The sequence below is a fragment of the Sparus aurata genome, chromosome 6 (genome assembly GCF_900880675.1).
Source record: "Sparus aurata chromosome 6, fSpaAur1.1, whole genome shotgun sequence".
Classification (NCBI taxonomy): Eukaryota; Metazoa; Chordata; class Actinopteri; order Spariformes; family Sparidae; genus Sparus; species Sparus aurata.
The window spans coordinates 5,269,881-5,297,335 of record NC_044192.1 but is presented as its reverse complement, the minus strand read 5'-3'; the positions used below and the strand labels follow the sequence as shown (position 1 = coordinate 5,297,335).

General features: G+C 43.6%; 2 protein-coding genes across 2 annotated transcripts; both read left to right on the top strand.

The window, feature by feature from the left end:
• The first annotated feature begins 21,049 nt into the window (after positions 1 to 21,049).
• On the top strand, positions 21,050 to 22,462 carry LOC115582841 (zinc-binding protein A33-like). Its single transcript, XM_030419060.1, has one exon. The coding sequence runs from the start codon at positions 21,050 to 21,052 to the stop codon at positions 22,460 to 22,462; it is 1,413 nt and encodes a 470-aa protein (XP_030274920.1).
• A 2,493-nt stretch (positions 22,463 to 24,955) lies between these two features.
• LOC115582840 (E3 ubiquitin-protein ligase TRIM39-like) lies at positions 24,956 to 26,578 on the top strand. Its single transcript, XM_030419059.1, has 3 exons — positions 24,956 to 25,082; positions 25,156 to 25,805; positions 26,070 to 26,578. The coding sequence occupies exons 1-3, from the start codon at positions 25,057 to 25,059 to the stop codon at positions 26,576 to 26,578; spliced, it is 1,185 nt and encodes a 394-aa protein (XP_030274919.1). The 5' UTR covers positions 24,956 to 25,056.
• The last annotated feature ends 877 nt before the right edge of the window (positions 26,579 to 27,455 follow it).

Below are 27,455 nucleotides of genomic sequence, written 5' to 3'. Positions count from 1 at the left end.
CATTGCTACAGTGGCGTTTGTGTGTGTGTGTGACATCTACGCATGGATGAGACGAGAGTGTCTAGCTGTACAAGTGTGTGCGTGCTTTTAGTCGGAGTCGTGTTCTGGCTTTAAAGCATCAACAATCAATAACTTTCTGATAACAATGAATCAATTAATTAATCTGAACAATTACCTCAGATTATTCTTACCATCTTCGCAGCTCCAATGAGCTTCTGTGATGAAGTACATTTACTCAGGTACTGTGTTTAAGACACAGTTTCAGGTACTTGTACTCGAGTATTTCCATTTGTTGCGACTTAGTGCTGCATTCTGGAGGCAAAGATTTTACTTTCCACTGCACAAAAGTTACTTTTTGCAGATATCGTGCTTCATCAGAGCCAAAGTACATCCATTTGTTAACACTGGTCAAGCTATAGTTCATTTAATATCATATGCAAAGTATCTTTAACACATGTACTATGGTTACAGGTGACCTTCACTTAAAATAACAATAATAATGATATATTTTAATACAGTTTTACAGCCTGACTGATACGTGTTGTTTGTAATGAAGCCTCAGATGTTGAAATTAAACACTTTTGACAAAGAAAAGTTACCACAGGTCGGATATTTTAAACTTTATTGTCTAAAAAGACCACAAACTTGTGACTTTAATAATTGTTAGTTACTCCCAAGCATCTTTCTCAACATTATAATCTCTTCAGAAAAATCAGGTTTTAGTCTCCTCGGCAGCTGCTCTCAGTGAACAAGCGGTGATGTACCTGCTCCGATCACGATGTAAATGTGTAAACTCTCTGCACGCTGAAGGCCAAACGTGAAGAAAAGCAAGAAACACATTTTTTGAGTCGATGCTTTTATATCCGATTAGTTCTCGACATTTTAAAATCACCTGTGATCGTGTCGGACACTTTTTACAATCAGTCGCAGCAGCGCGCCACACACTGGCAGCGGGGGGCGGGGTTTTCCTGCGAGAAGTCGTCATGGCAACAACTAGTTCTTGATGTCACTCACATTTTCTTGCCTGTTTGTCAGTTTGCCACCTACTTATTCTCGACTCTCACACCCACCTGCCCACCTGTTCCAGATCCCCTAATTATTCCACCAGCATACAGACGGTCCGATGTTTCCTCCGGCTCGTTTTTATTTATTTTTTTCCCGTTTATGTTTGCAGCCGTTTGGACAGACTTCCTGCAGACGAACCCTGTTTTTGTTGAATTCTACTTCCTGCAGAAGGTGTTTTAGAAACACAGAAATCTGGTTTAAGGATGGAAATCATTTTAAAAAGCGGATAAAAGCTGGTAAACTTTCATCTTTACCTCGTGAGGGATGCACAGTGTGATGCTGCAGCCGAGTGTTCAACTGTAAACATACTTAATAAGATTGATTTTAGTCTAATGAGCGTGTACATTAAGGACGCACTCAGTCTAAATGCTAAATACTCTCAGGTTGATCATACGTGCCGACATGAGGGAGTGAAAAAGGAGATTTTTCTGTATTATCAGCAAATAACTCAGCTTTAACCCAACATGAGCTACAGCGCAGAAACATAGAATTCAGACAAATACGCTGAAGAGAAAACACTTTTATTTAGTCTTAAATCTCACAGTAGAACAATAGATGTGCAAAAGATCCTGTCAGGCTGAATCATGTACCTGTCTTTCCCTCTGGTGGGTTGCCAGGTACCACGACACATATCCTACAAAGAGACTGAGAAACACCTGTTTGGTTTGTATCGCTTAGAAATCAGCAGATTAATAAGAGAAATAACCGACGAGGAGTTTAGTGAGTGTTGACAGGTTTGTTTGTTCGCTGTTATTTAGATGCGGGCTAGCTTCCAGTCTTTATGCTAAGCTAGCAGGCAACAGAATCTGATGTATTTGCTTTTCCAAAGCAACAGTACGAGTTATTTAGTGGATGATGAAGTGTGGACAGAAAAGGCTCATCAGCTCCGGCTCTGTATTTAACAGGCTGATACAGAACTTCTCATCTTAACTGTTCTATTAAGTGTTTAATCTGAACGTGACTCTCGTGTCTGTGGTGCCGTTTAGCATGAAAACCAGGAGGGAATTGAACCTGCTGCCGTTCAGTCAGTGTGTCATCGATTGTGAGTGTGTGTTCAAACCTAAAGCTCTGAGCAGGTGTGAGTGTGTGATTACTGTCATTAATGCCGATGCTAATTGCTAGCAGAGAGAATAATGAAGTAGTTTGCTTGTGTGTGTGTGTGTGCATGTGTGTGTGTGTGTGTGTGTGTAGCCATCATTTTGCTGTCGTTGGCACTGATGCTAATTGCCAGAACGCAGAATAATGAAGTACTTCTGGTGTGTGTGTGCATGTGTTTGAGTGTGTGTGTACATTCCTTCATCCATTCATGGGCAAGCACTTGTGTAACAATGTGTATCCACTGTTGTGTGTGTGTGTCAGTGTGTGTGCGCCATCAGTCACTGTCCTGTCGTTAGCACTGGTGCTAATTGCTAGCAGACAGTGTAATGGAGTGGTCCCCGGGGACCATTCAACAACCTCAGACTTCAATACAGCCAACACACACACACACTGCTGACACTGATTGTGTGTGTGTGTGTGTGTGTGTGTGTGTGTGTGTCCTGATGGGAGGATTAATGAAGGAAGCGGGTGAATTATGTTTGTGTGTGCGAGGGGGAGAGGGAGACTGGAAGGATTAATGACAGCATTGTGTGTGTGTGTGTGTGTGTGTGTGTGTGTTTGTGTGCGTGTGTGTGTGTGTGTGTGTGTGTGTGTTTGTGTGTGTGTGTGTGTGTGTGTGTGTTCCTTCAGTACAAACAGATTCCAGTAGTCCAGTAAAGATATTTATTTTGTCTTCAGTGGAGAGAATAGCTGCTAATAAAGCCTTTATTTTCCATAGATCCTTCACAATAAAAGCCCTCTGTTATTCAGTTATTTAAAAGCTTTTACTTTGAAGCAGCGGTATCGGGAAATATTGGTGTTTTCCACCAGATGTAACTGAACACAAGACTCTCGTGACAAGCTGTCAAAGTGAAAGGAAGCAGAAGTCTGAAGCTTCAGGACTTCCTGCAAGTTTTCCTGCACCGACACGAGTCTCTCAATCACAGGCTCGTTTGAGCGGTCATCACGTTTTTTGTCCGCTAGCGTGAGACGTCACCTCGTCCTACTCGCTCGGCTGGACTCGACATGGTTACGCGGGGTAATGGAAATGCAAATCAGCGTTTGTCTCCATTCGATGTGGCCAAAGGTGACATGAGACGGCCCCCAGAGAGAGTGTTGGATAATTTATTTGTAATTGTAAAAGTTTGTCACAGCAGCAGTTTCACATGTTTACTTCCTGTCCTTCCTCCAGGTGTCAACACCGTCCTGATGGAGGTTTGAGACCTGACGGGAGGGTTCAGAACACGACTGGAGGAAAAAACGTTCATGTGTCTGAATGTGAATGAAACTGATTAAAGGGATATTCCGGTGTGAAATTTAATCCATGGTCTAACACACCGTGAAACTGTGTTAGAGTTTTACCAACCTCAGAAACGACCGCACGACAACAACACACTGCAGTAAATGGATCCAAATATAAACCGCCACCAAAAAGCCACAAATAATGCTCAGAACAGCACCAAACTTCAGCAACAGTACAAATAGGGTCTCAGCACATAGTCCGGGGCATCTAACCTCCGCTAGCTTAGCTGGATTTCTACTGAAAAGCTGACTAAATTTACCACTCTTCTGCAGCAGCTTCCTGTTGACGGGAAGTCCCGACGAGTCGATTACCGAGTGCAGTAGAGTTCCGCGGCTCATGGATGAAAATGTATGATTATGACTCCATGGAAAAGCAATCAAAGTTCATATGTGTCTTACCTGCCAGTTTATAACAGTTATTATCGAGAGCGGACAGGGAAAAGAACAGAACTGAGCATTTCTAACTGCACTCGGTAATCGTCGCGTCGGGACTTCCCCGACCCGGAAGCTGATGGAGGAGAGTTGAAATCTGTTTTTAGCTTCACAACAGAAATCCAGCTAAGCTAGCGGAGGTTAGATGCCCCGGACTATGTGCTGAGACTCTATTTGTACTGTTGCTGAGGTTTGGTGCTGTTCTGAGCATTATTTGTGGCTTTTTGGTGGCGGTTTATATTTGGATCCATTTACTGCAGTGTATTGTTGTCGTGCGGTCGTTTCTGAGGTTGATAAAACTCCGTAAATTAGCGGTCTGCTAACTTGATCTCTCGAGAGGGAGTCTAACACAGTTTCACAGTGATTTAGACCATGGATTAAACTTACACCGGAATATCCCTTTAACGAAGAACAACAAAACAAAGGAGCTCTCTGACGCCGACAAGGCTTTTGCATTCACATCTGCAGGATTCATTCAGAAAGCGTGTCAGTCTGATGAAGCAGCGTCGGACCTCATGTATCTTATAACTCTCCGCTCAAGATTAGTTGTACTGTTCAAGAATGAGAAACATGCATGAAAAGAGAATAATCTATTTATAATCCAACATATTCTGTTGTCGCCACGTGTTCAGAACCATCCAGTCAGTTTTTGAAGGTGTTGATAATAAAACAAAATATATTTTTTTGAGGCCGTCGACTGGATTCAAGTAAGAAAAGGACATTCATGTATTAAAAGTGGACTTCTAACATTGTGGGTCGAACAGTTTGGACCATGCAGCACAAAATACAAGTTCTGAGTTCGTGTTTCATCGGCGGGAAGATCAGACGAAAGCACAGAAACTCAACAGTGTTATAACAGGAATGTAAATATGATTTAATACGGAGGAGAACATGTGATCTAATAACGCTGCCGGTGCTGACGCTTCACTCTGCCGCCTGCTGTGCCGACGTGTCAGGGCTTTAAAATTACGGACTTCAAACCACCACGCGTCAGATGTTTTGCCTTGCAAAGTGTTTCGGGGTGTTAATGATTCCTGAGGGGGGAAATTCATCTCATCTGCAACGTGCATCGCCTCTCATCTGCAGTTCTGACGAGCCAGCAGAGCGGATCCGTGTGGAGGCTCGTCTCTTTTACCTGAAGACGTATGTGGACGTAAAAAATTTGTCATCTGTCAACAACAAGTACAATAATTTTAAAGATGATTGGAACGACCCAATATGTAATTTGTCCGCGGCCTTTCAAGACAAACATACAGCGACGTCAGATCAGGAAATGCGTCTATAACCAGGACGACATCATCCGCCTGCTCCGTCTGAAGCCGTGACAGATCACTGTCAGGAAAATAAATCAGGCCTTTATGATCCGTCAGAGCTCCGGTGTAGCTTCGGTTCAGGCTTTCACACAGACAGTGAACGAAGCGTTTGGATAAAAACAGATGTCGGTGAATGAACATGTGACCCGTGATGTGTGGAACGAGGAGGGATCTCAACTGCTGCTTTAAAACAGTCGAGTTTTTCTGCAGAAGCGTTTGTAAGACTTCCGCCGAGCTGAGACACGAGGCACCTCTGACCGATCGAGCTACGCTGGCACAAAAATAAATGTATATTTCCGCGGCTCAGCACGCAAAGTGAAGGTGTTGTTTACTCCTTATCTGCTAATATATCATCACGTGCACTGTATTTTTCTCTAGCTGCCTTGCAACAATGACCCCCTGCTGGTTAGCTGATTGAAAGACTGGTACAGACACACGAGTCGAGCCAGAGCAAGAGACAGTTCTGCTATGAGCGTTCACTGGTTGGCGTGTTAACCCCCCGCTGTGAGAGTGATGTGGAAACTTCAACCGAGCACTGTCGCCGCTTCCTGCGGTCCAATCACAGTCGCACATGCTCAGTACCACGATGTACCACTGTGAACTCCCCCGGTTACATCAAGTACAGTCCGGTCAACGTATACCGGTCGGTGCCATGGTCTGTAATCACTATTATGTAGAGTACTTTATTAAGACGTTGACTGGTAATCTCGTAAACCTCGAAAACTATTTGTGGCTTCTCTCAGCCCGGCTGTAATCAGCTGACAGCCTGCCGATCGAATCATCGCTACCAATCACAGCCACCACAGTAATCATGGCTCCCTCCTCACGCACTGCTGCTGCTGGAAAGCGTGCAGCCTCCAATCAGGACTCAAGGTTTTAAACTGTGGATGTGTCCCAATTCAGGGTCTGCATCCTCTGAAGGACTCGGCCTTTGTGGTCTTTGAAGGCGAGTCCTTCAGAGAGACCTTGTTAACCTCGTCAGCCTTTGGAGCATTTCCAGGTTGCGTCACCAGATGTTGGCCTGCGAAAGTGACGATCTACGCCACGCGATGACGCCATTTTCGTTCTGTCCTTCTTCTTTTACGGGCACGCAAAGAATCTTGGGATATGTGAGGCCACGAAGGATAGTAGCGATGCATCCTCCAAAAACAGGGAAAAGAAGGACGCATTCGCATTTCCTTTGGGTTCACTCTTGTAAAACCCCCGGGGAGTTTTCTGGCTCAGCACGCTGCTCAGTTGATTCGATTCCTCCTGAAGCTAAACTGCCTGACTACCAGGAACAGTTGCTAAGTGGGGGGCCGGACTTAGGATCGCTTGAATAAAGCGGGTTGAACAGAACCTGTGTGAAGCAGAATCTGGTGCTCTACGTAAGGCACGACCCGTAAATCATCTGTTAGTCTGTGTTCCACTGTTCAGGACCGAAAGACACAAAGAAGCAGTGATTAAATGGTCCACACAGAAAACACACATTTGTGTGTGTGTGTGTGTGTGTGCGTGTGTGTGTGTGTGTGTGCGTGTGTGCGTGTGAGGAGGTGATTGATGCTCAGCTGACAGTGCAGTCGGACCAGAGGAGCTAAACACAATTACTCACCATTCATTTTCTTTCTAGGGGTCTCTGAGGGGAACACACACACACACAGACACACACACGCAGACACACACACACACAGACACACACACACACACAGCAGTGTCAGCATTTAAGAACAAGCCAGCGTCCTCGTCCTCTTTTAATTCTGCTCTTAATTTCTCCTCGTTTATTCGCGTCTCTGTGATCGATTACAGTTCCTGCTTCCACCATTTTTCATTCTTTTCGTTCACAGCTGATGTTTTCTCAGACCTACGTCTCACACACACACACACACACCTTACAGGTAAGAACATCCAACACTTCAGTCCGAACAGCAGCACCAGGGTTTAGATTTGCTGTAAGAAATATAAAAAGGATATCTGTAACAGTTCAACATCTGTGCGCTGTTCGTATCCGTCACGTTTGCTCCGGATGAGGATTTAGCTTCTATCACAAGTCATCTGTCGGGTCAGAGCTGAAAATAACTTCAAATTGGAGCCCTTTAATACGCATCTCGGTTCAGTGCTGCGGTCTGATCGGCTGATTCAGTCAATTTGTGGTCTTTCATCTGTGAAAAATCAAACTGATATCTGACATAATGACCGGCTATTCACTGAGCACAAAACTGAGTGATTGCTGGTTTCAGCGCTTTATCTTTTTTTGACTGATTTAAATGATTACAGGCTTACGAAGAGAAATCCGGGTCAGAGCTACAATCAGTGTGGCCATTAACGTGTCGCGAGTCCTGCAAGAAAAGTGGTTAAAGACACAGACAGCAGGTTCACACCGCTAACAGATACGGAGATTGTGGTGGAGGCAGAAAATATGAGCTGCACGAGAGGAATGATGTGACCTGAGGTAACTGAAGCCCCTTTTAGATAGAAAAGGCGGCACATCTGCAGGAAGGTAAAGGCTGCAATCTGCCACCTTGTCTCTCTAAAATTGAGGTGTAATATTCCTTCTTTTCCAAAAAGCCGCTTTTGTGATAGGCGTAAACATGTGATGTGACGTGAAACACGAAGTTGTGCGTGAACAGGGAAGCGGGTCGAATTTGTCTTCAAAATAAGAGCTTTACATTGCACCCCATTGGAGTTTAGAGCTGGGTTCTTAGCGGGGGGCTTTTAATTTGAAAGTAGCGACCGTTAGTAGCTTGCCGCTACAACAACAAGCGGACAACGAAGACAGCTACAGAGACCGAGGAGACGCTAGCATCTCCTGGATCTCAGCGGCTGTCCAGTTGCTCATCTTGACGTCCGCGGATGAAGTGATGGACTGACTGCTGTGATCAGCTGTTTCCTGGTTTTAAAACTCCCCGGCTGTGGGTCGCACAACAGTGCACGTCATCGACACCTCCGCCCATCTCACGCGATTGCCGGCACATCGCAAAAAGGACGGCCACATTGGCGGCTTGCTGCCCAGTATAAAAACGACTTAAGAGACTGTTAGTGTCACATCGCTGTCCTATAAGCTCAGCATCGGGACCCAACTCGTACGTTATGATGTTGTACTGCACAGAAGTCGCAGGAAGGTGGTCGTGGCGAGCAATCAGCGCTCAGGACTCGGTTCATCTAAGTTCAGATCCTGCGTGTAGTCAGGCTTGTCCGTAATACGTTGAGAGTTGTTGCCTCATCACTACAAAGAAAAAAGAGCCATCGGATATTTCAGAGCGTCCTGAAAAACAGCTGGATGAAGCTGAAGTGCATCAAACCTGCATTCTTTCTAATGACCAGCAGGGGGCGACTCTGCTTGTAGGCGAGGTAATGAAACAATAAATTGATTTATTACTTCAGTTCACAGTCTTCTAATGAGTTTATAGTCTAGATCTTTAGTTTCAAGTCTTCTTCAACACAGCGTGACGCTCGTTTTGTAAATTATGACCCCGTTTTGAGTGAAGAAGATGATAAAGGAGAGTTTGTGATGTCGCTCGTGTTGTCTGTCAGAAACATTCAGGATGTTCTCTCGAGCTCCACCTTCTCCTTCTTCTTTGTTTTCTTCTTAACTTTTTCTCTAAGATTTAACAGATTCATATTTAAGTATGAATAAATGCCAAGTGGGAAGAACAAACGTCGTCACTCTGAAGGACAGCACACTCACAATCACCCTCCTGTTCGTTTGTTTTGCTATTTCTTTTTTACATATTTGTTTGAAAGTGTTTATGTTGTTTTCTCCTGACATGAGGGGGCGTAAATCACAAGTTTAATCTCCAGCTGCTCTGCAAATATGAACACAACTATAGGAGCCTGAAGCAGAGCGGAGCACAGACGTGAAGTTACTAAGACTTTAATAAATAAAGTTAAATATTCTTCTTACATTATGATCCTTTATCCACAGATACACTGACTCTCAAAATGTTTTCTGGAAGAGGCTGCTTAGATTTGACCCACATTGACGCTGAGTTTTGTGATTTCAAAGTAATTCTGCTTAAATAAATCTGAAGTTCCTATTCCTCTGAAAACACACATGACCGTCCATCAATCGTACAGGTTGTTAACGGATATTAAAACAACGTGTTAACGCCTCAAACGAGCTAAATTAAGCAGAAAAGCTTCCTTGTGTTTGTTGCTCCCCCTCTACATTTACATTTGACCCATATTAAACATATTATAAATTCTACTGCATCATTGTATGAATATGTAAAAACACTAACTTATTCATGAAGACATCTATAGTCCATTAACAATTACGTGTTTGAAAAAGAAAGGCGTGATTTGTTTTCCACATTTTAAATATTAATGTTGAAACGTTGCTTTTCTGTTTCATCACAAACACGTTGATACACGTCACTACTCCACTCCCAACCTGAGAAATTAAAATTTCCTAGCTTGGTTTAGTAAAACGACGGCAGTTTACGTTTGTGCAAACCAAAACCGAGTGTTGGCGGATATTTCCAGACACATTGGTGCCAGAAAAACAGGTTTTTAATGAGACAGTGGAGCGTTTTTATCGAGACTTTGGGATTCTTCTAGCTCGGTTTGTGCTGAGTTTCAGTCGTTTTGTGACGTCAGAAGAACCACAGACATGATGTTTTGCTCACCCTGACCACGAGGTCGAACCAGAGCATAAACACAACTTCGTCAACACATACAAATTAAAAGATTAAAGCTAAAATAGTAAGAAATAAGAGGTGTGCTTCTCGATTCAGACGGTTTGATACACATCTAGAAACATGCGCGACGATACGATTCAGGGACGATACATTTTAAACACGGAACGATCCGATGCAATCTGATACAGTTCTTAACATTTCTTTAATGTAGACATTCATTTTCCATTATAAATTAAAGGGACAGTGTGTAACGATTTAAGTAATTTATTAACTCAAATCAACTTCTTTGTTCATAAGTAAGTCCTCATTTGTGTACAACTACCTCTGCCAACAATCTGACTCATCCTCCTGAGCGAAGAATTACCTATCTGAATATACATAGCAGGGGCAAGCTCTATGGAGGCCGCCATGTCTTTCCGGTTTTAAAAAAACTATGGACTGCCGAGAGGGACACAAAGCACTACGTGGTTCTACGTAGTGAGGCTAAACGCGTTTTCGCTCAGAGCTAGCTTGACTGTGGAACTGAGAGGGAACCTCTAGTTTTATAGCCTTAATAACTAACTACATCTTTACCTCATTACTTGAATCAGTAGAAATACTCGACGCTGTTGGGAAAGAGTCCATATTTTGAAAATGAGTTTCTTGTCCGTCAGGGCCACCGTAGCTTCCTGAACGTCTCCAACGTCTTCAGAACGGGAGGGGTGAGCAAAGGAGTGTTGCAATGTAGAACCTCACAGCTAGATGGCGCTAAAAACTTGATATATTACACACTGTTCCTTTAAAATAAGCTATTTTATAAGAGTGGCATTGTTTACCTTACCATGTCTCGAAAGCCATCACTCTCTGTGATGCTGTGATCACCTTGGACCTCACCGAGTTGGGCTGGAAAAACTCTTTAATATCCATGTTGTTGTCTTGCGTGTTCTTGCTTGTGCTAGCTGTAACGTTACTAACGTTAGCATCCACAGACTCCTCGTCGCCCGCGTAGTTTTCTCCATGCCGTCTCTCACCAGGTGAGTTTTCAGACTTGTCGTGCTACCGCTGTACTTAATAGCTGTTCTACAGACGTTACAAATGGACAGACTTCTGTCCAAATGTCCCTCCTTCTTAGAAAATCCAAATCTCTTCCAGACTTTAGATTTCAGATTAGCTGGTGCATTGAAAACAGCGTCGGAGTTGTCGGACATGTTGTTGTTGTTGTTGTGGTTTTTCCATCGGATACACTAACGTTACTCTCGCGAGAATCTCGCGTTGACCTTTAACCTTTTACGAGAGTTGAGAGACGCTTTGCAGAATTAGCAGCGAAGCTTCCGTCAACCGATACGTAACTTTAGAATCGGGAATACGAACCGTTTCGTGTCGGTGAATCTTATACACGCCTATAAGAAATGTAAGAATTTCAGCGTGCAGATTTCAGGGTGGATCATTGCCAACATTTATCCTGCTGGATGCCAGAATCTCAGAAGCTTGTTTTGGACTGAATGAGGCTGTAAAGTGCACGAATAAAGAGTCTGCTTTGCTCTTCAGTAAGTTTGTCCTGATGGCGATATCAGAGGAAAGTGCATTGATGCACTTCTGCGTCACAACAGCCACTCGGCGACCGTCCATCCATCTGTCCTGCTCCACGCAGTTAAACAAACACTGATATAAATAATCAGAACTACTTGAAGGACTGCAGTGACGCATCCGTCCTTTCAAAGTCTGGTTCTCTGAGCAATCGAGGCAAACAAACAACACGAACCGTCCAGAGACGACGGAGCTTAAACCTGAACATCCGTTTTTTTCATCAAAAAATCAGATTGTAATCTTGTTTTTGTTGTTTTTTCGGAGGTAAGGAGAAAATGTATCAATGTAAGAGCTTTGTAGAAAGTTTTTTAAGAGTTGTACGAACAAATTAATGATCTGTGAGAAACACGCCGTCGTCTCATTCAGTATTTTTACCCCCCAAAGAAAAATTGTGCAAACGATCTGAATGCAAACGTTCACAGTGAGCAGAAGCTTTAAGGAGGTCGGAATATAAATCAGTACTATGATGTTTGTACACACACACACACACACACACACACACACACACACACAATGACCTAATTTCCTGCAGTTTGTTGTGTTTATTCTTTATGTTTCCTATTAGCGGCTCTTTAATCTGAATCTGTGTCATTTGTTCTGCGCTGAATAACATCCAGCTGCCTTCAGAACAGAACAGACCCGCGGAAATAAACAAAGAGCTTATAATAAAAATATAAAACCTCATATTTTCTCTATCTGTCTTGGCACAAGCTGTATTTTTTTTTTAATCCCGTTATCATTTAAAAAGGAGCTAAAAAGACAAAGGAGTTATAAACAAAGGGGGAAGAAACAACAATGCTGTTTTTATTCTCTGACCTAAAAAAAAAAACCAGCCACGATAAAACACTTTATTTCTCTCCGAACGTGGAAAAAATAGAATAAAACATATTGTTTGTATCAAGAAATTAATGATTTAAAACAGTGCCTCCTCTAAATGCTCCTCTCTGAATTCATATTTTGAATATTTTCACTGCTGCGTTCAGTTAACTTAACATTAAACCAAGAAAAAGCTGTAAATCACAAACTAAAGGAGGCAAACTGTTGAAATAATGGTAATTAAATGGCGACTCTGCTGCCAGTTTCTTACTGTAAAATCAAGAAAATACCAAAAACAGTAACCTAGTGTAAAAGTAAATACAGTAGGTTATATTTACAGTGTAATATTTTCCGTGACCTATAAAATAAGCTGGAGAGTCGCCAATTTTAACAGCTCAGCTTTCTTTCTCACTGAACATGGTAAAAAGAAAAAAAATACATTTGTTCCTATGGAGAAATTAATAATTAATATAGTTGCTGCCTTTAAATGCCTCAAACTGAATTCATATTTTAAATTAGTCACTGTAAATTACAACGACAGGAGGCAAACTGTTGAAAAATGGTAATTAAATGGCGATTCTGCTGCAAGTTTCTTACTGTAAAACCAAGAAAATACAAAAAACAGTAACCTGCTGTAAAAGTAGATTACAGTAGGAGATTAACAGTGAAATGATGCCGTTATTTTACAGTGAAGGGCCGTTTATTTTCCCTGAGTCTGCAGTTCTAACAGTTCTGCTTTTATCTTCCTTTTCCAACATTTTCTGTCTCTGAACGTTGAAAAATAGAAAGAAAAGAAATGTTTCTATCAAGAAATGGATACTTTAACATTTTGAATCTAAACGTAAGATATTTATATGTTTTGTTAAACCGAGAAAAAGCTGTGAATCACAAACTACACGAGGCAAACTGTTGAAATAATGTTAATTTAATGGCGACGCTGCTGCAGTAAATATTTTACAGTGAAGGTTTATTTATATTCTCTGACCTGAAATAAAAGTTTCCAGTTTTTCTAACATCCTCAACGCCGCTTCTCTTCTTCTGTCCCAAATTCAAATGTTTACCTCTCTCTCTCTCTCTCTCTCCTTCTTCAGTTACATTTTAAACAATCATTTCCGTACGTAGCCTCCGTGATGCACGCAGCATCCGCCTGTCGCCATGACGACCAGCTGACAGGCAGCAGCTCTGACAGGAAAAAAAAAAAGAAAAAACACGGCGCTCTGGCTTTTCCTGACGCGACGGGCGACACAGTGTCCCGACCTGCCTTCATCTGTGGGAGCCAATCATCACCTGCTTCATACCTGTGTGTGTGTGTGTGTGTGTGTGTGAGAGAGAGAGACACACACACTAAGGGATTTCACTGATAGGCCACACAGTTGTCTTGAATGTGAATGTCAGTGGCAGCTTGTCTGTTCTCCTCTCTTCACCTTGTCACCACACCTTACCTTTCATCCCACCTCCTCTCTCTCTCTCTCACCCTCTCTCTCACCCTCTCTCTCTCACCTCCTCTCTCTCTCTCTCTCTTTATCTCCCCCCTCTCTCTCTCTCTCTCTTTATCTCCCCCCTCTCTCTCTCTCTCTCTTTGTCTGTGTGTCACATCCTCTCTCATCCTACATCCTTTCTTTGGTTCTTCCAGCGTCTGCCCTCTATTTCACCTCTGTCTGTGAGGGCTTCCAGGTAGTCCAACACACACACACACACACACACACATACACACACACACACACACACACACACATACACACTCACACACACACACACACACACACACACACACTCCTCATTGTGTTGCTTCAGTATTTGCCGCGACACCGAAATCCCCCTCCGCGTCTCTCCTCGACACTTTTCAAAAAGGGATAACGCTGCACATCATCTTTTCCTCGACAGCTTCAGTTTCACAGACGCCGACGGATCGATACGTGAATTGATCGATTGATTAATCGGTCAGGTTTCGTTTAGAGCAGACTGCTGCTCATCACGTCAGTCCTGAGAGACGGCGACGAGGCCCGTGACGCCGTTTATTCATTTAGTAACGGCCTCTGCTCGACATAAAGGACGGAGAAGACGATCGTTCAGCTGCGTTGACATAAAGCCTCTTTGAGACAGCAGGGTTTTGCTGTTATTCCACCTGGTCTTTTTAAACGGTACGAAGATGGAACAGAGGGGGCAGTTATTGGACCTCTGACCCGGGAATTTAGACAACACTCAAACTGATAACAGGCATCGTGAGGCTACATTTAACATAAAGCACGCCAATTAGGAACTGGTGGAGTCTGATGTAACGAGCCGATCACGGCCGAGCGAGTAAGACGTTTCAGAATCTGATATCTGCATTCGAGCCCCCAGCGAGGGAGCGTCAGTGTTATCGGGCGCTCACATCGATTAGATCCACCGGACCGCAGATACAGAACCAGTCGATGAGCTCGCTCTCTTTTTGAAAACTGTATCGATGCTTCTTGCGTTGGTTAAAGTTTCAGGGGGATGAAAGCGGCGCGGAGGATCGTTCTCGGGTTATCTTGTACAGTCTCGCTTAATTCATAGAATTTCGCTCTCTCTGGATGGATGAACTGTGTTTCAGCAGCGTGTCCGTGATCAATAAAACTATTAAATCAATACACATAAGTTTGTTCTGCTTCTTTTTCCACTTCATGCAGAGACTGACCGGCAGTCTGGAGGAGTGGAGGGCGTCCGGTGTTTGAATTTCTCCATCAAACTCTTTTTTTTAATTTGTTTTTGTTGTTCTTTCACAAAACTGCTTCTGTCACAACACCCTGAATTACTTTCAGCAGAGTCTGTAAGAAAAAGTGTCCGCCGTCATCCCCGTTTGTAACAATCCGTCGCACCGAGACAACAAAGGTACGATCCCTGAACGCTTCATTTAATTGCGTTTCCTTCACTTTCATCTGCTTCCTCGCATCCTCAGTGGGCGGGACTACGACGGGAGGAGAAAGATGATGAAAGAGGAACGGAGCGAACGTGTTTTAGAGAAATTAGACGTCCTTTTCGATCAAACATCATCTGAGGAAACATCAGACACAGCTGGATCATCTGTCTTCGGTCTTTTGATGCCTCGGAGTTGATATTTGATAAGACGGTGGGATTTTCTGTCTAAATTACAATAAGTGTGCATCGTTATAAAACGTCTTTTATCTTTAAACTTCAATCACAACATCAAAAAGTAGAACAATCTTCTTTAAAAGCAGGAAACAAACGTGTCTGCACAAACTTCAGACACAGAATGAACATCATGTGTTTCTTCTGCATCGTTTGTTGATATTCTGTTTGTAAAGAAATCATTTAAAGGGATATTCCGGTGTAAATTTAATCCATGTTCTAAATTGTAAAACTGTGTTAGACTCTCTGTCGAGACATCAAGTTAGCAGACCGCTAATTTACGGAGTTTTATCAACCTCAGAAACGACCGCACGACAACAATACACTGCAGTAAATGGATCCAAATATAAACCGCCACCAAAAAGCCACAAATAATGCTCAGAACAGCACCAAACTTCAGCAACAGTACAAATAGGGTCTCAGCACATAGTCCGGGGCATCTAACCTCCGCTAGCTTAGCTGGATTTCTACTGAAAAGCTGACTAAATTTACCACTCTTCTGCAGCAGCTTCCTGTTGACGGGAAGTCCCGACGAGTCGATTACCGAGTGCAGTAGAGTTCCGCAGCTCATGGATGAAAATGTATGATTATGACTCCATGGAAAAGCAATCAAATTTCATATGTGTCTTACCTTGCCAGTTTATAACAGTTATTATCGAGAGCGGACAGGGAAAAGAACAGAATTGAGCATTTCTAACCGCACTCGGTAATCGTCGCGTCGGGACTTCCCCGACCCGGAAGCTGATGGAGGAGAGTTGAAATCTGTTTTTAGCTTCACAATAGAAATCCAGCTAAGCTAGCAGAGGTTAGATGCCCCGGACTATGTGCTGAGACCCTATTTGTACTGTTGCTGAAGTTTGGTGCTGTTCTGAGCATTATTTGTGGCTTTTTGGTGGCGGTTTATATTTGGATCCATTTACTGCAGTGTATTGTTGTCGTGCGGTCGTTTCTGAGGTTGATAAAACTCCGTAAATTAGCGGTCTGCTAACTTGATCTCTCCAGAGGGAGTCTAACACAGTTTCACGGTGTGTTAGACCATGGATTAAACTTACACCGGAATATCCCTTTAAGAATCCAGGTTATGATAACAATATAATATCATCACTGATGGGGAGATAAATATAGAGAAATATTTGTTTTTAATTATACCGACAGCTCACACACGTCCAGTAACTTGAACGAGGTGGTTAATCAGCCACAAGTGAACTCAGAGGTGACATGTTTGATCGGCTGCTGCGTCCGATCAATAATAGATTTCCAATAAAGGCACGTCTCGGTATCATTAAAGACTTCAGAGCAGGCTGATCCCTCGCAATCAATCCTCGTAATAAAAAGAGAATTACTGAATAGTGCAGTGACAATAAATACACTCATGTAAGCAGTGAGTCATCGACCTGGTCCAACAGTCTGAACACCTGTGGAGGGAGAATCTGTCGTGTTGCTCCTCGTTGTGTTCTAGCTGCTGGTTCTGCAGGTGAAGTGGACTGAGTGGGCATCTGGTTCTGATCCGACACCACGTTAGAATAAAGTGTCGGTGTTGATGAGGGTGTGTTGAAATGTGTTCCAATACCAGAAGAGAACAAGAAAATCTGTCTTTCAACAGGAAGAAATCTCAAGCAGAAGCAGACTCAGTGGTGGCTGGAGATCTGTCTGGACCGGTTGGGTTGAAGTGGGGGAGGGAGGGAGAGAGAGAGGGGGGGGGAGGGAGAGAGAGAGAGTCAGACAGAGAGAGGGGGGAGAGAAGAAGGGAGAGAGAGAGAGAGGGGGAGAGAAGGGGGGAGAGAGGGGGAGGAAGGAGGGAGAGAGAGAGGTAGAAAGTGGGGGAGGGAGAGAGAGGGGGGAGAGAAGAAGGGAGAGAGAGAGAGAGAGGGGGGGAGAGAAGGGGGGAGAGAGGGGAGAGAAAGGAGGGAGAAAGAGAGGTAGAAAGTGGGGGAGGGAGCAAGAGAGAGGGGGAGAGAAGGAGGGAGAGAGAGAGGTAGAAAGTGGGGGAGGGAGCGAGAGAGAGAGGGGGGAGAGAAGGAGAGAGAGGGGTAGAAAGTGAGGGAGGGATAGAGAGAGAGAGAGGGAGAGAAGGAGGGGGGGAGAAGGAGGGAGAGAGGGAGGTAGAAAGTGGGGGAGGGAGCGAGAGAGAGGGGAGAGAAGGAGGGAGAGGGGGAGAGAAGGAGGGGGAGAAGGAGAGGGAAGGGTTGCTCTCTTTCTTTAATGAGGCTTGAGCTCTCTCTCTAGTAGACCGGTAGGGAGAGCTCTCTATCTTTGGAGAAGGGGGGTTGGGAGGGGGAGTGTAGGGGGGAGAGAAGGGAGGGATAGAGAGAGGGAGGGGCTTTACTAACTGAGATATAAATATTAATATTACTTGGAGTTTTCACAGTTTGGCGGCTCATCGTAAAGTTTTTGTTTCCGGCCTCTCTGGTCGTCGTGGTGACACCACCAGTTACTTTGGGCCAACAAGGCCGCTATCTAAATTAATGGAGACGGAACCAGAACTTCACATTCAATGGGTCAAAGAACTGTATGAGTAGAATTAGAAGTCAAATCAGAACGTCTTTTTACCCACAGGTCATGTGTCCGTCAGCTCTCATGGCTTGAGTTGAGTTTTTGGTTATTCCTGTTTTATTTTGTAGATTTAGTCCTCGTGTATCACGTGTCACTTTCCACTTCCTGTCTTTGTCTGTTTCCTCTGTGTTCTATAAGTTAATCATGATTAATTTCACCCGTTTTCTTCGTGTCCTGATTTTTTTGCGATGGTTTGTTTAGTTTTCACACTCGTGGATTATCGTTTTGCGGCCGTGGTGTTTAATAACCTGACTGTTGTTGAATTGGCAATAACAATTAGTTTATCTAGGAAACAAAAGTCAATTTACAATGTCAGAGTTTAGATGTAATACAGCTCAGAGATGGGAAATAGAGGAGCAGCAGGAGGAAGAAGAAGAAGAAGAAGAAGAAGAAGGACGCCTCGTTAAAACACACACACACTGTCATGGCTGCCGTCCTCGCTCAGCTGACCTCAGCTTGTTGAACCTGCACTCTACTTATCGATACGTCCCTCCCATCACATTTATCAATACTCCCTGCCGCTTGATAACGTCATCAGATTACCCGATCGATGGCTGCCACTGTTGTATCAAATCATAGCTCTCTGTTATCAATACCCACGACTGTGTGTATTCAATTAGAGAGGACGGCGGATCGATAACCTGCAGCTGCTGCGGACGATCTGGAAGCCTCATCACTGCCGGCCGCCGTCCTGACGAATGATAACGCAGGAGGATCTATCGGTTGTGCTGGCGATAACGTCGCCCTGTCCCGGGGTGTTGCCCCTGGAGACGCCGGTGCATGTTGAGACTTTGATGTCACAGATTCTGATTAAAATAGTGGTTTATTGTATTTTTACAAATTTACACAGACATTATTTTTAGAGAATAAGTTTGTATTTTATTCAGTTTCATACGAACAAAAGGGATATTTTATGAACTGTTTATATAAATCTAATTATTATATCATTATTCTGTCCTCAGGTCTCAGTCTCAGTGTGACTTCTTGATAAGATAAAGTAAATAACAAAACTTATAAGACTTATTTTGATCTCAGTGTCGTTTTAATGTCAAACTAATTAACTTTTCCATGCAAATTAATTCTAAACCTGCATTATTTCGTTGTAATCCTCATGTTTTGATAAAAACCCGAGAATTACTTTGGGGAGGTTTAGTGAAATGTTCTGACATAACAGTTGCCGTGGTAACGGATGTATTTGTTGCCAGCTGTTTCTTGGTCACCATTGTTGTGTGGTTTTCTGCACATTTAGTCCATAAATCTTCAATCTTACATGATACCGATCGTGTTAACTGACATCAACCTGCTGGCAAAAAAATGTCTTGTTACCAAAAATCAAGATTGCAAATTAAAAAAGACTAAAATATGTGTCTTAATTCTGAAAATGTAAGTAGTGAGCGTAGTTAGCAGGCATCCATGTCTCCGTCATTATTGGTTTAGTCTGAGTGAAGACATAGAAACGATCAGAACCACAGAGGAGGAGCTGAGAGCTGCAGACGTCTCATTCCTGCAGAACTACGAGGCTGCAGTGAAGAGAGTCCAACAGCGCCGGCTGCCAAATGATCCAGAACTGCCCTCCGGAGCTCTGATAGACGTGGCCAAACATCTGGGCAACCTGACCGTCAACATCTGGAACAAGATGAGGGAGACGGTCTCCTACTCTCCTTTTTAACTTGACTTAACTTTAACTTTAACCCAACGCTCCAGAGAATAGTGATAAGGTTCTGTTTAATTTAAAGGGATATTCCGGTGTAAATTTAATCCATGGTCTAAATCACCATGAAACTGTGTTAGACTCCCTCTCAAGAGATCAAGTTAGCAGACCGCTAATTTACGGAGTTTTATCAACCTCAGAAACGACCGCACGACAACAATACACTGCAGTAAATGGATCCAAATATAAACCGCCACCAAAAAGCCACAAATAATGCTCAGAACAGCACCAAACTTCAGCAACAGTACAAATAGGGTCTCAGCACATAGTCCGGGGCATCTAACCTCCGCTAGCTTAGCTGGATTTCTATTGTGAAGCTAAAAACAGATTTCAGCTCTCCTCCATCAGCTTCCGGGTCGGGGAAGTCCCGACGCGACGATTACCGAGTGCGGTTAGAAATGCTCAATTCCGTTCTTTTCCCTGTCCGTTCTCAATAATAACTGTTATAAACTGGCAGGTAAGACACATATGAACTTTGATTGCTTTTCCATGGAGTCATAATCATACATTTTCATCCATGAGCCGCGGAACTCTACTGCACTCGGTAATCGACTCGTCGGGACTTCCCGTCAACAGGAAGCTGCTGCAGAAGAGTGGTAAATTTAGTCAGCTTTTCAGTAGAAATCCAGCTAAGCTAGCGGAGGTTAGATGCCCCGGACTATGTGCTGAGACCCTATTTGTACTGTTGCTGAAGTTTGGTGCTGTTCTGAGCATTATTTGTGGCTTTTTGGTGGCGGTTTATATTTGGATCCATTTACTGCAGTGTATTGTTGTCGTGCGGTCGTTTCTGAGGTTGATAAAACTCCGTAAATTAGCGGTCTGCTAACTTGATCTCTCGAGAGGGAGTCTAACACAGTTTCACGGTGTGTTAGACCATGGATTAAACTTACACCGGAATATCCCTTTAAAGACAAACAAATCTGGTACTTTGAACAAGAAGTCTGGACATTTTTCAATGGAACTGGGTCAAACGTGAAAGTAGTTACAGTAATGAAGATGGAAAATTGTTATTTTGTTTTGTGTGCTGTGACAAAAGATTGTCAAGCTTAATCCCACTGATGTTTTGATCTGAAAAGACCGAATAATTACATACATTTGCACATGAATATTAATAAAACACGGCCAAAATAAGATAACTATAGATGAAGTTTGTGTGGAGCCAATATTTTTTCATATAATCTGAGGCTACTGGTCCATCCACTCGTCTACAACACATGACAATCAAAGGAACTCACTGTGGTATGTACTTTAATACGTGATCAGAAAATAGAACAGGCACGACAGAGCTCCGCCCCGTACCTACACAAGGAAGTACAGGTTGTTTCCTGGAGACGAGGTTCAGTGACTGAGAGCCAACAAGAATCACTGTCAGAGTCGAATCAGCGCACTGATGGAGGCCAACGACCACAGAGATTAAGATTGAAGTCGCCTAAAGTGGAGGGAGTGAACTGACAAGTGACGACAAGACAAGACAACCGAGAGAGAAAATGGATTCGCAGTCGGAGGAGGATCTGTCCTGTCCCGTCTGCCACGACATCTTTAAAGATCCTGTCGTCCTGTCGTGCAGCCACAGCTTCTGTAGAGACTGTCTGCAGAGCTGGTGGAGAGGGAAACTGATAAAGGAGTGTCCGGTTTGTAAGGAGAGGCCTTTAATGAGTGATCCGCCTCGTAACCTGGTGTTAAAGAATCTGTGTGAGAGCTTCATACAGAAGAGAGATCAGAGAGCTTCAGCAGAGTCCGAGCCTCGCTGCAGTCTGCACGGTGAGAAACTCAAACTGTTCTGTCTGGACCATCAGCAGCCGGTGTGTCTCGTCTGTCTGCACTCAAAAACACACAACAACCACAAAGTCAGAGCTATTAATGAAGTCGCGGAGGAACGCAGAGGTGAGCTCAAGAAAACCCTGAAACCTGTTTGGGAGAAACTAGAGGTCTTTGAACAAGTTAAAGGAAACTGTGTTGAAACAGAGTTACACGTATTGGACCGGGCCCTGAGCACAGAGATGGAGATTAAAGAGCAGTTTCAGAAGCTTCATCAGTTTCTACAAGAGGAAGAGGAGGCCAGGATCTCTGCTCTGAGGGCGGAGAAAGAGCAGAAATGTAAACTGATGAGTGAAAAGATTGAGGCTCTTAACAGAGAGATAGCAGCTCTATCAGAAACAATCAGAACCACAGAGAAGGAGCTGAGAGCTGGAGACGTCTCATTCGTGCAGAACTACAAGGCTGCAGTGAAGAGAGTCCAACAGCGCCGGCTGCCAAATGATCCACAGCTGGTCTCAGGAGCTCTGATAGACATGGCCAAACATCTGGGCAACCTGAGCTACAACATCTGGAGCAAGATGAAGCAGAAGGTCTCCTACTCTCCTGTGGTTCTGGATCCAAACACAGCACACCCAGATCTCTTCCTTTCTACAGATCTGACCAGTGTGTGTTGTGTTGATGGACAGAAGCTTCCTAGAAACCCAGAGAGATTCAATTCTGTAATCTCCGTCCTCGGCTCCGAGGGCTTTGACTCAGGGACTCACAGCTGGGACGTTGGAGTCGGAGCGAGTCCGGCCTGGATTCTCGGCGTAGCAGCAGAATCATTCCAAAGAAACAAAGACGTGGGCTCGCAGTCTGGATTATGGAGAATCCTGTTTTACAAAGGTGAATACACAGCATGCTCCAGACCGGATCCAGACACGGTTCTGCCTGTGAAGAAGAAGCTCCAGAGGATCACAGTTCATCTGGACTGGAGCAAAGGCGAGCTGTCGTTCTCCGATCCTGACACTGACACACACTTACACACCTTCAAGCATACCTTCACTGAGAAGCTGTTTCCATACTTTAACACTAACAAACCATACTTACTGGAGATATCACCAGGACGAGTGGTCAGCGGCATCTGTGTAAAGATGAAGTAACAATGACACTGACTGGTGATCAGTAAACTACCACGCACTTCTTTTTTTTGCAGTTTACATTCCTGCGAACCACAGATACGCTTAAATGTGTCATTTGTGTCACAGGCTGCGAAGCCAGTGACGACTGTTCAGGACTGTGTTTCAATGTTTCTTTAAATTTAAATGATATTTTACGCCTCGAACGTGATCTTACAAGTTTTGTTTTTTTTTGTGGCCTAAAGCAAACTAGAACGAAAGACTACTGAACCCGGAGAAACATTTGCAACAAAAATAAATGTTAAGTGTTTGTGGTTTGCAGAAACTTACATTGCTAAAGTTCATTCTGGCAACAGTGTATAACTTTAATATCTATTACTTTGTGTGGTCGATCTGAGTTAATCCGTTTCTTCATGTTGTATTGTCCTTATTATATATATTTTATAACTTGAAAACTATGAATGTGGGTGATTTTGTTATTGGTCGCTTTTTTTTCAGCTTAGGTTGTGCTGACATGGTTTCAGTTTTGTTTTACAATAAATGCATTCGGTGTGATCAGAATATAAAAATGCAGAGCTGGCAGCTGATCCTGAGGAACCAGTTTCCAAACCTGATGTTCAACCTTCATGCTTTTACTGAACTCTTTGTCTATAATCAGTTACCGTGAACACACAGAGAGTTTCTCGTGGGTTACAGCACACACCGATCAGCCTGAACAAGACTCCCATCATGAGGCTAATATCTCAACATCTGCCGGTCAGACTGAAGACATTTTCTCTGGATATTCAATTACTGGTCCTTGAAGCAGAGTTTCAATTCTCTGAGCAAATTTGTGCTCCCCAGAGGATGATACCTGATTTAGATATTTCCTGACTTTACCTTGAGCACACATTTTCTTGCCTTTTACATAAGAAATATGATATTTGAGAGACAATTCATGCTCCCCAGAGGATGAGACTGTTGCAGTGTGAACTCTCGATGGCTGTAATGTTAACTCTTCACCCACATTATGAAAATTTGTCTGGCAGATTGTCATATAATTTTCTAAGTGCATTCATGCTCCCCGGAAGATATTCCGTTATTGATCCAGACTTTTTCCTAAAGGTTTTTTGGTGACTTTTCCTCAAGCACCATCCTCAGGACACATTTTCTTGCCTTTTACATGAGAAATATGATATTTGAGTTGACAAATAGTCATAAGATTGTGAGGCACATTCATGCTCCTCAGAGGACAAGACTGTTGCAGTTTGAACTCTCGATGGCCACCGCCGGGCCAAAATGTAAACTCTTCGCCCACATTATGAAAATCTGTGTGGAAGATTGTTGTGAAACTTTCTAAGCACATTCATGCTCACAGGAGGATGATCCTTCATTGATATGGACTTTTCCCTGAATGTTTTTATGATGACTTTTCCTCAAGCACCATCCTCAGGACACAGTTTCTTGCCTTTTAGATTGATACAAATTACATTTGAGTGGACATGTAGCCATATGAAGCACATTCATGCTCCGCAGAGGATAATCCTTCATTGATATGGACTTTTTCCTAAAGGTTTTTTGATGACTTTTCCTCAAGCACCATCCTCAGGACATATGTTCTTGCCTTTTACAAAAGCAATATGAAATTTGAGTTGACATGTAGCTGTGTGAAGCAGATTCATGCTCCCCAGAGGATGAATCTGATCATTTTAGACACACAGCAGCCAGTGCTCTTGCACCACTTTCAGGTCCAACTGCTCACACACACACAATGTTATGAGACTATACTCAGTATATTGATTATTCTCAGAGGATGAACCCCTTTATTATTGTATTGACCCTATCAGGCATCCTGAAACACTGCCCAAAGCACTTTGTTGTTTGTTCATATGACTTTTTGCTTTTGAGCCACAAAGATGATAGTTACTTTCATCTGGTTTTCATTGTTGCTGCCTGGTAATACAATTAAAACACAGATTTGAGTCTTTATTAAAGAAATAAACCTCCTACATCTTTGTTCTGTGTGTCATTGAGCTGTTTATCATCCCAAATGTTTTCAACAATGATCGACTCCAGAGAGATCTGTGATTTTGTTCAAAGTAATAGAGCATTTTATTTGTCCTAACATCTGGATAGATGCCAGATGATTCGTCAGAGAGTTAGGAATGAAGATGGCAGGTAGATAATCATGGACAGTGTGGGTAGTTTAACAATGAATCTGTCATGATCACACACTGCGTGACAACATCATCAAACTATGTCTTGTTTTGTTTTTGACTAAGAGAACCACAGTAGCAGACATAAGACTTAACTTCTTCCATTTCATACAGAAAGAGTGAATATTTAAGTGAGTTCTGGTGAAATTAAGAAATCAAAACTCTTAAAAGTGAAAGTATTTGTGAGATCTTTGGCTTCATGTGGCAGGTTTTGACACGGCAGTCTGTGAACCAGTTGGAGTGGTGGAGCGTCTGTCAGTCTGTACAACACCCAGTCAAATCTGAGATATGATCAGCAGGGAGGAATGAAGCTCCACCCCTTACCTGATTTACCTCACCTGACACCAGACAAGACACACAGACTGTTGCTGCCTAAACCGAGGAGAGACACCGAGAGAGGATTACGTTCAAATCAAAGCCAGGATGTCTGCTGGGGGAAAGAGCTACAGGTAGGAACGCTAAAAGGGGGATTGTGACATGACGAAAGTTTCATCTTTGTAATGTGTTTCCGTCTTCACTCAGAGAGAAGATGGCTTCAGTATCAGAGGACGATCTCTCCTGTCCGATCTGTCAGGACATCTTCAAAGATCCTGTCGTCCTGTCATGCAGCCACAGCTTCTGTAAAGACTGTCTGCAGACGTGGTGGAGAGGGAACCAAGCGAAGCAGTGTCCAGTTTGCAAGGCAAGATCTCAAACAAGTGATCCACCTCGTAACCTGGTGTTAAAGAACCTGTGTGAGATCTTCGTACAGAAGAGAGATCAGAGAGCTTCAGCAGAGCCCGAGTCTCGCTGCAGTCTGCACGGTGAGAAGCTGAAACTCTTCTGTCTGGATCATCAGCAGCCGGTGTGTCTCGTCTGCAGAGACTCAAAAACACACAACAACCACAGATTCAGACCCATCGATGAAGCTGCACTGGATCTTAAAGGAGAGCTGCAGAAGTCCCTGAAGCCCTTACAGGACAAACTGAAGGTCTTCAAACAAGTTAAAGAAAACTGCGATCAAACAGCAGAACACATCAAGGTCCAGGCCCGACACACAGAGAAGCAGATCAGAGAGCAGTTTACAAAGTTTCATCAGTTTCTACAAGAGGAAGAGGAGGCCAGGATCTCTGCTCTGAAGGAGGAAGAGAGGCAGAAGAGTCAGGTGGTGAAGGAGAAGACTGCAGCTCTGAGTAAAGACATAGCAGCTCTGTCAGACACGATCAGAACCACAGAGGAGGAGCTGAGAGCTGAAGACGTCTCATTCCTGCAGAACTACGAGGCTGCAGTGAAGAGAGTCCAGCAGCGCCCCCTGCTGGAGGATCCACAGCTGGTCTCAGGAGCTCTCATAGACGAGGCCAAACACCTGGGCAACCTGAGCTACAACATCTGGAACAAGATGAAGGACATGGTCTCCTACACTCCTGTGGTTCTGGATCCAAACACTGCTCACCCAGAACTCCTCCTGTCGGACGATCTGACCGGTGTGAGACGTGGAAGGAGGATGCAGACGCGTCCTGGAAGCCTACAGAGGTTTGACTCTTACCTCGCCGTCCTCGGCTCCGAGGGCTTCAACTCCGGTACTCACATCTGGGACGTGGAGGTGGGAGACAATCCGGTCTGGGCTGTGGGAATGTTAGCCGACGCTGTCCAGAGAAACGTGGAGACGCTCCCTGGATTATTCAGAATCGTGTTCTGCGACGGTGAGTACGCGGCAGACTCGGATCCAGATCGGCCCGCCACTCTCCACGTGAAGAAGCAGCTCCAGAGGATCCGAGTGAAACTGGACTGGAACAGGAGGAAGCTGTCGTTCTCCGATCCGGACACCGACACACACATACACACCTTCACACACACCTTCACCGACAGGATGTTCCCGTACTTCAACACTGTCACGTCACGCCCGCTGAGGATCCTACAGAACCCTCTGTCCGTCACAGTGAACCAGCGCTGTCAGACAAAATGATGTCAGCAATGACGTTCATGTGATCCTGATGTTTATGGCTCTGTTTTTTTGAGTTTTCACAGTGTTGGACCGCTTTAAAAGTGAAGAAGATCTTTCTAGACTTTTGGTATTTCTGCATGGCCTTCTCTAGACTTCGAGGCGGGTCCGTATCCACACTGATACGCTCTCACAGAACCGTGGATGTGATATTAATCTGAACAATGCTGAGCTTGCTGTTCGTCCTGTTGAACCAGTCACCACACTTTTGATTTTAACAACCAGCAGGAAGTTACAGTCCTTCTTCACCTATATTAGTCTCAATGTGCACTGAAATATTTTGGTTTTGGGGTCTTTCTTTGACAGTCGTGTCGTGTTTTATCAGTTACAGATACATTTTTCACTTAGGTTGAATGTTTCTAACTACAGATATCAGCTACATGTAGATCTAATCAGCTTTATGAAGGACAGATAATAACTTCAACATGCTTCCTTTCAACTCTTACAAGTGTTGATATGAATCAAAGAGCTTTACTGAACCGCCCTGATTGTAAACTTTATTCTACATTTAATGCTTTGTGTGTTTTTAATTTGCATGTTTTATTCCAACATCGTAACATTTGTACACTTAACTTTCTATCTTAAGAACATGATCTGTGCTACTGTACACAAAGATAATAAAGCATTCAAGTCTCGTATGTCTACGGAAATATATTTTACGTTTATTTAGATTTAATATATCAAATATTCACAATAACTCACTCAACACTTTTGGATGAAGAGCGACCCGACCTTCAGTTCTAAAGTGTTTTTATTTAACGAGGTCTGAATGAGACTCGACGATCAGCTTTTCTTACAAAGTGGACCTTTAACTGAACGTTGAAGGAGTTTTAAATTGAAG

Bases quoted from the DNA above. Each gene is read 5' to 3' on its own strand.
- LOC115582841 (XM_030419060.1), top strand. From the start codon at position 21,050: ATGGATTCGCAGTCGGAGGAGGATCTGTCCTGTCCCGTCTGCCACGAC.
- LOC115582840 (XM_030419059.1), top strand. From the start codon at position 25,057: ATGTCTGCTGGGGGAAAGAGCTACAG. The intron at 25,083-25,155 runs GTAGGAACGCTA...GTCTTCACTCAG, and splicing joins GCTGGGGGAAAGAGCTACAG to AGAGAAGATGGCTTCAGTAT. The intron at 25,806-26,069 runs GTAAAGACATAG...CTGCTCACCCAG, and splicing joins GGAGAAGACTGCAGCTCTGA to AACTCCTCCTGTCGGACGAT.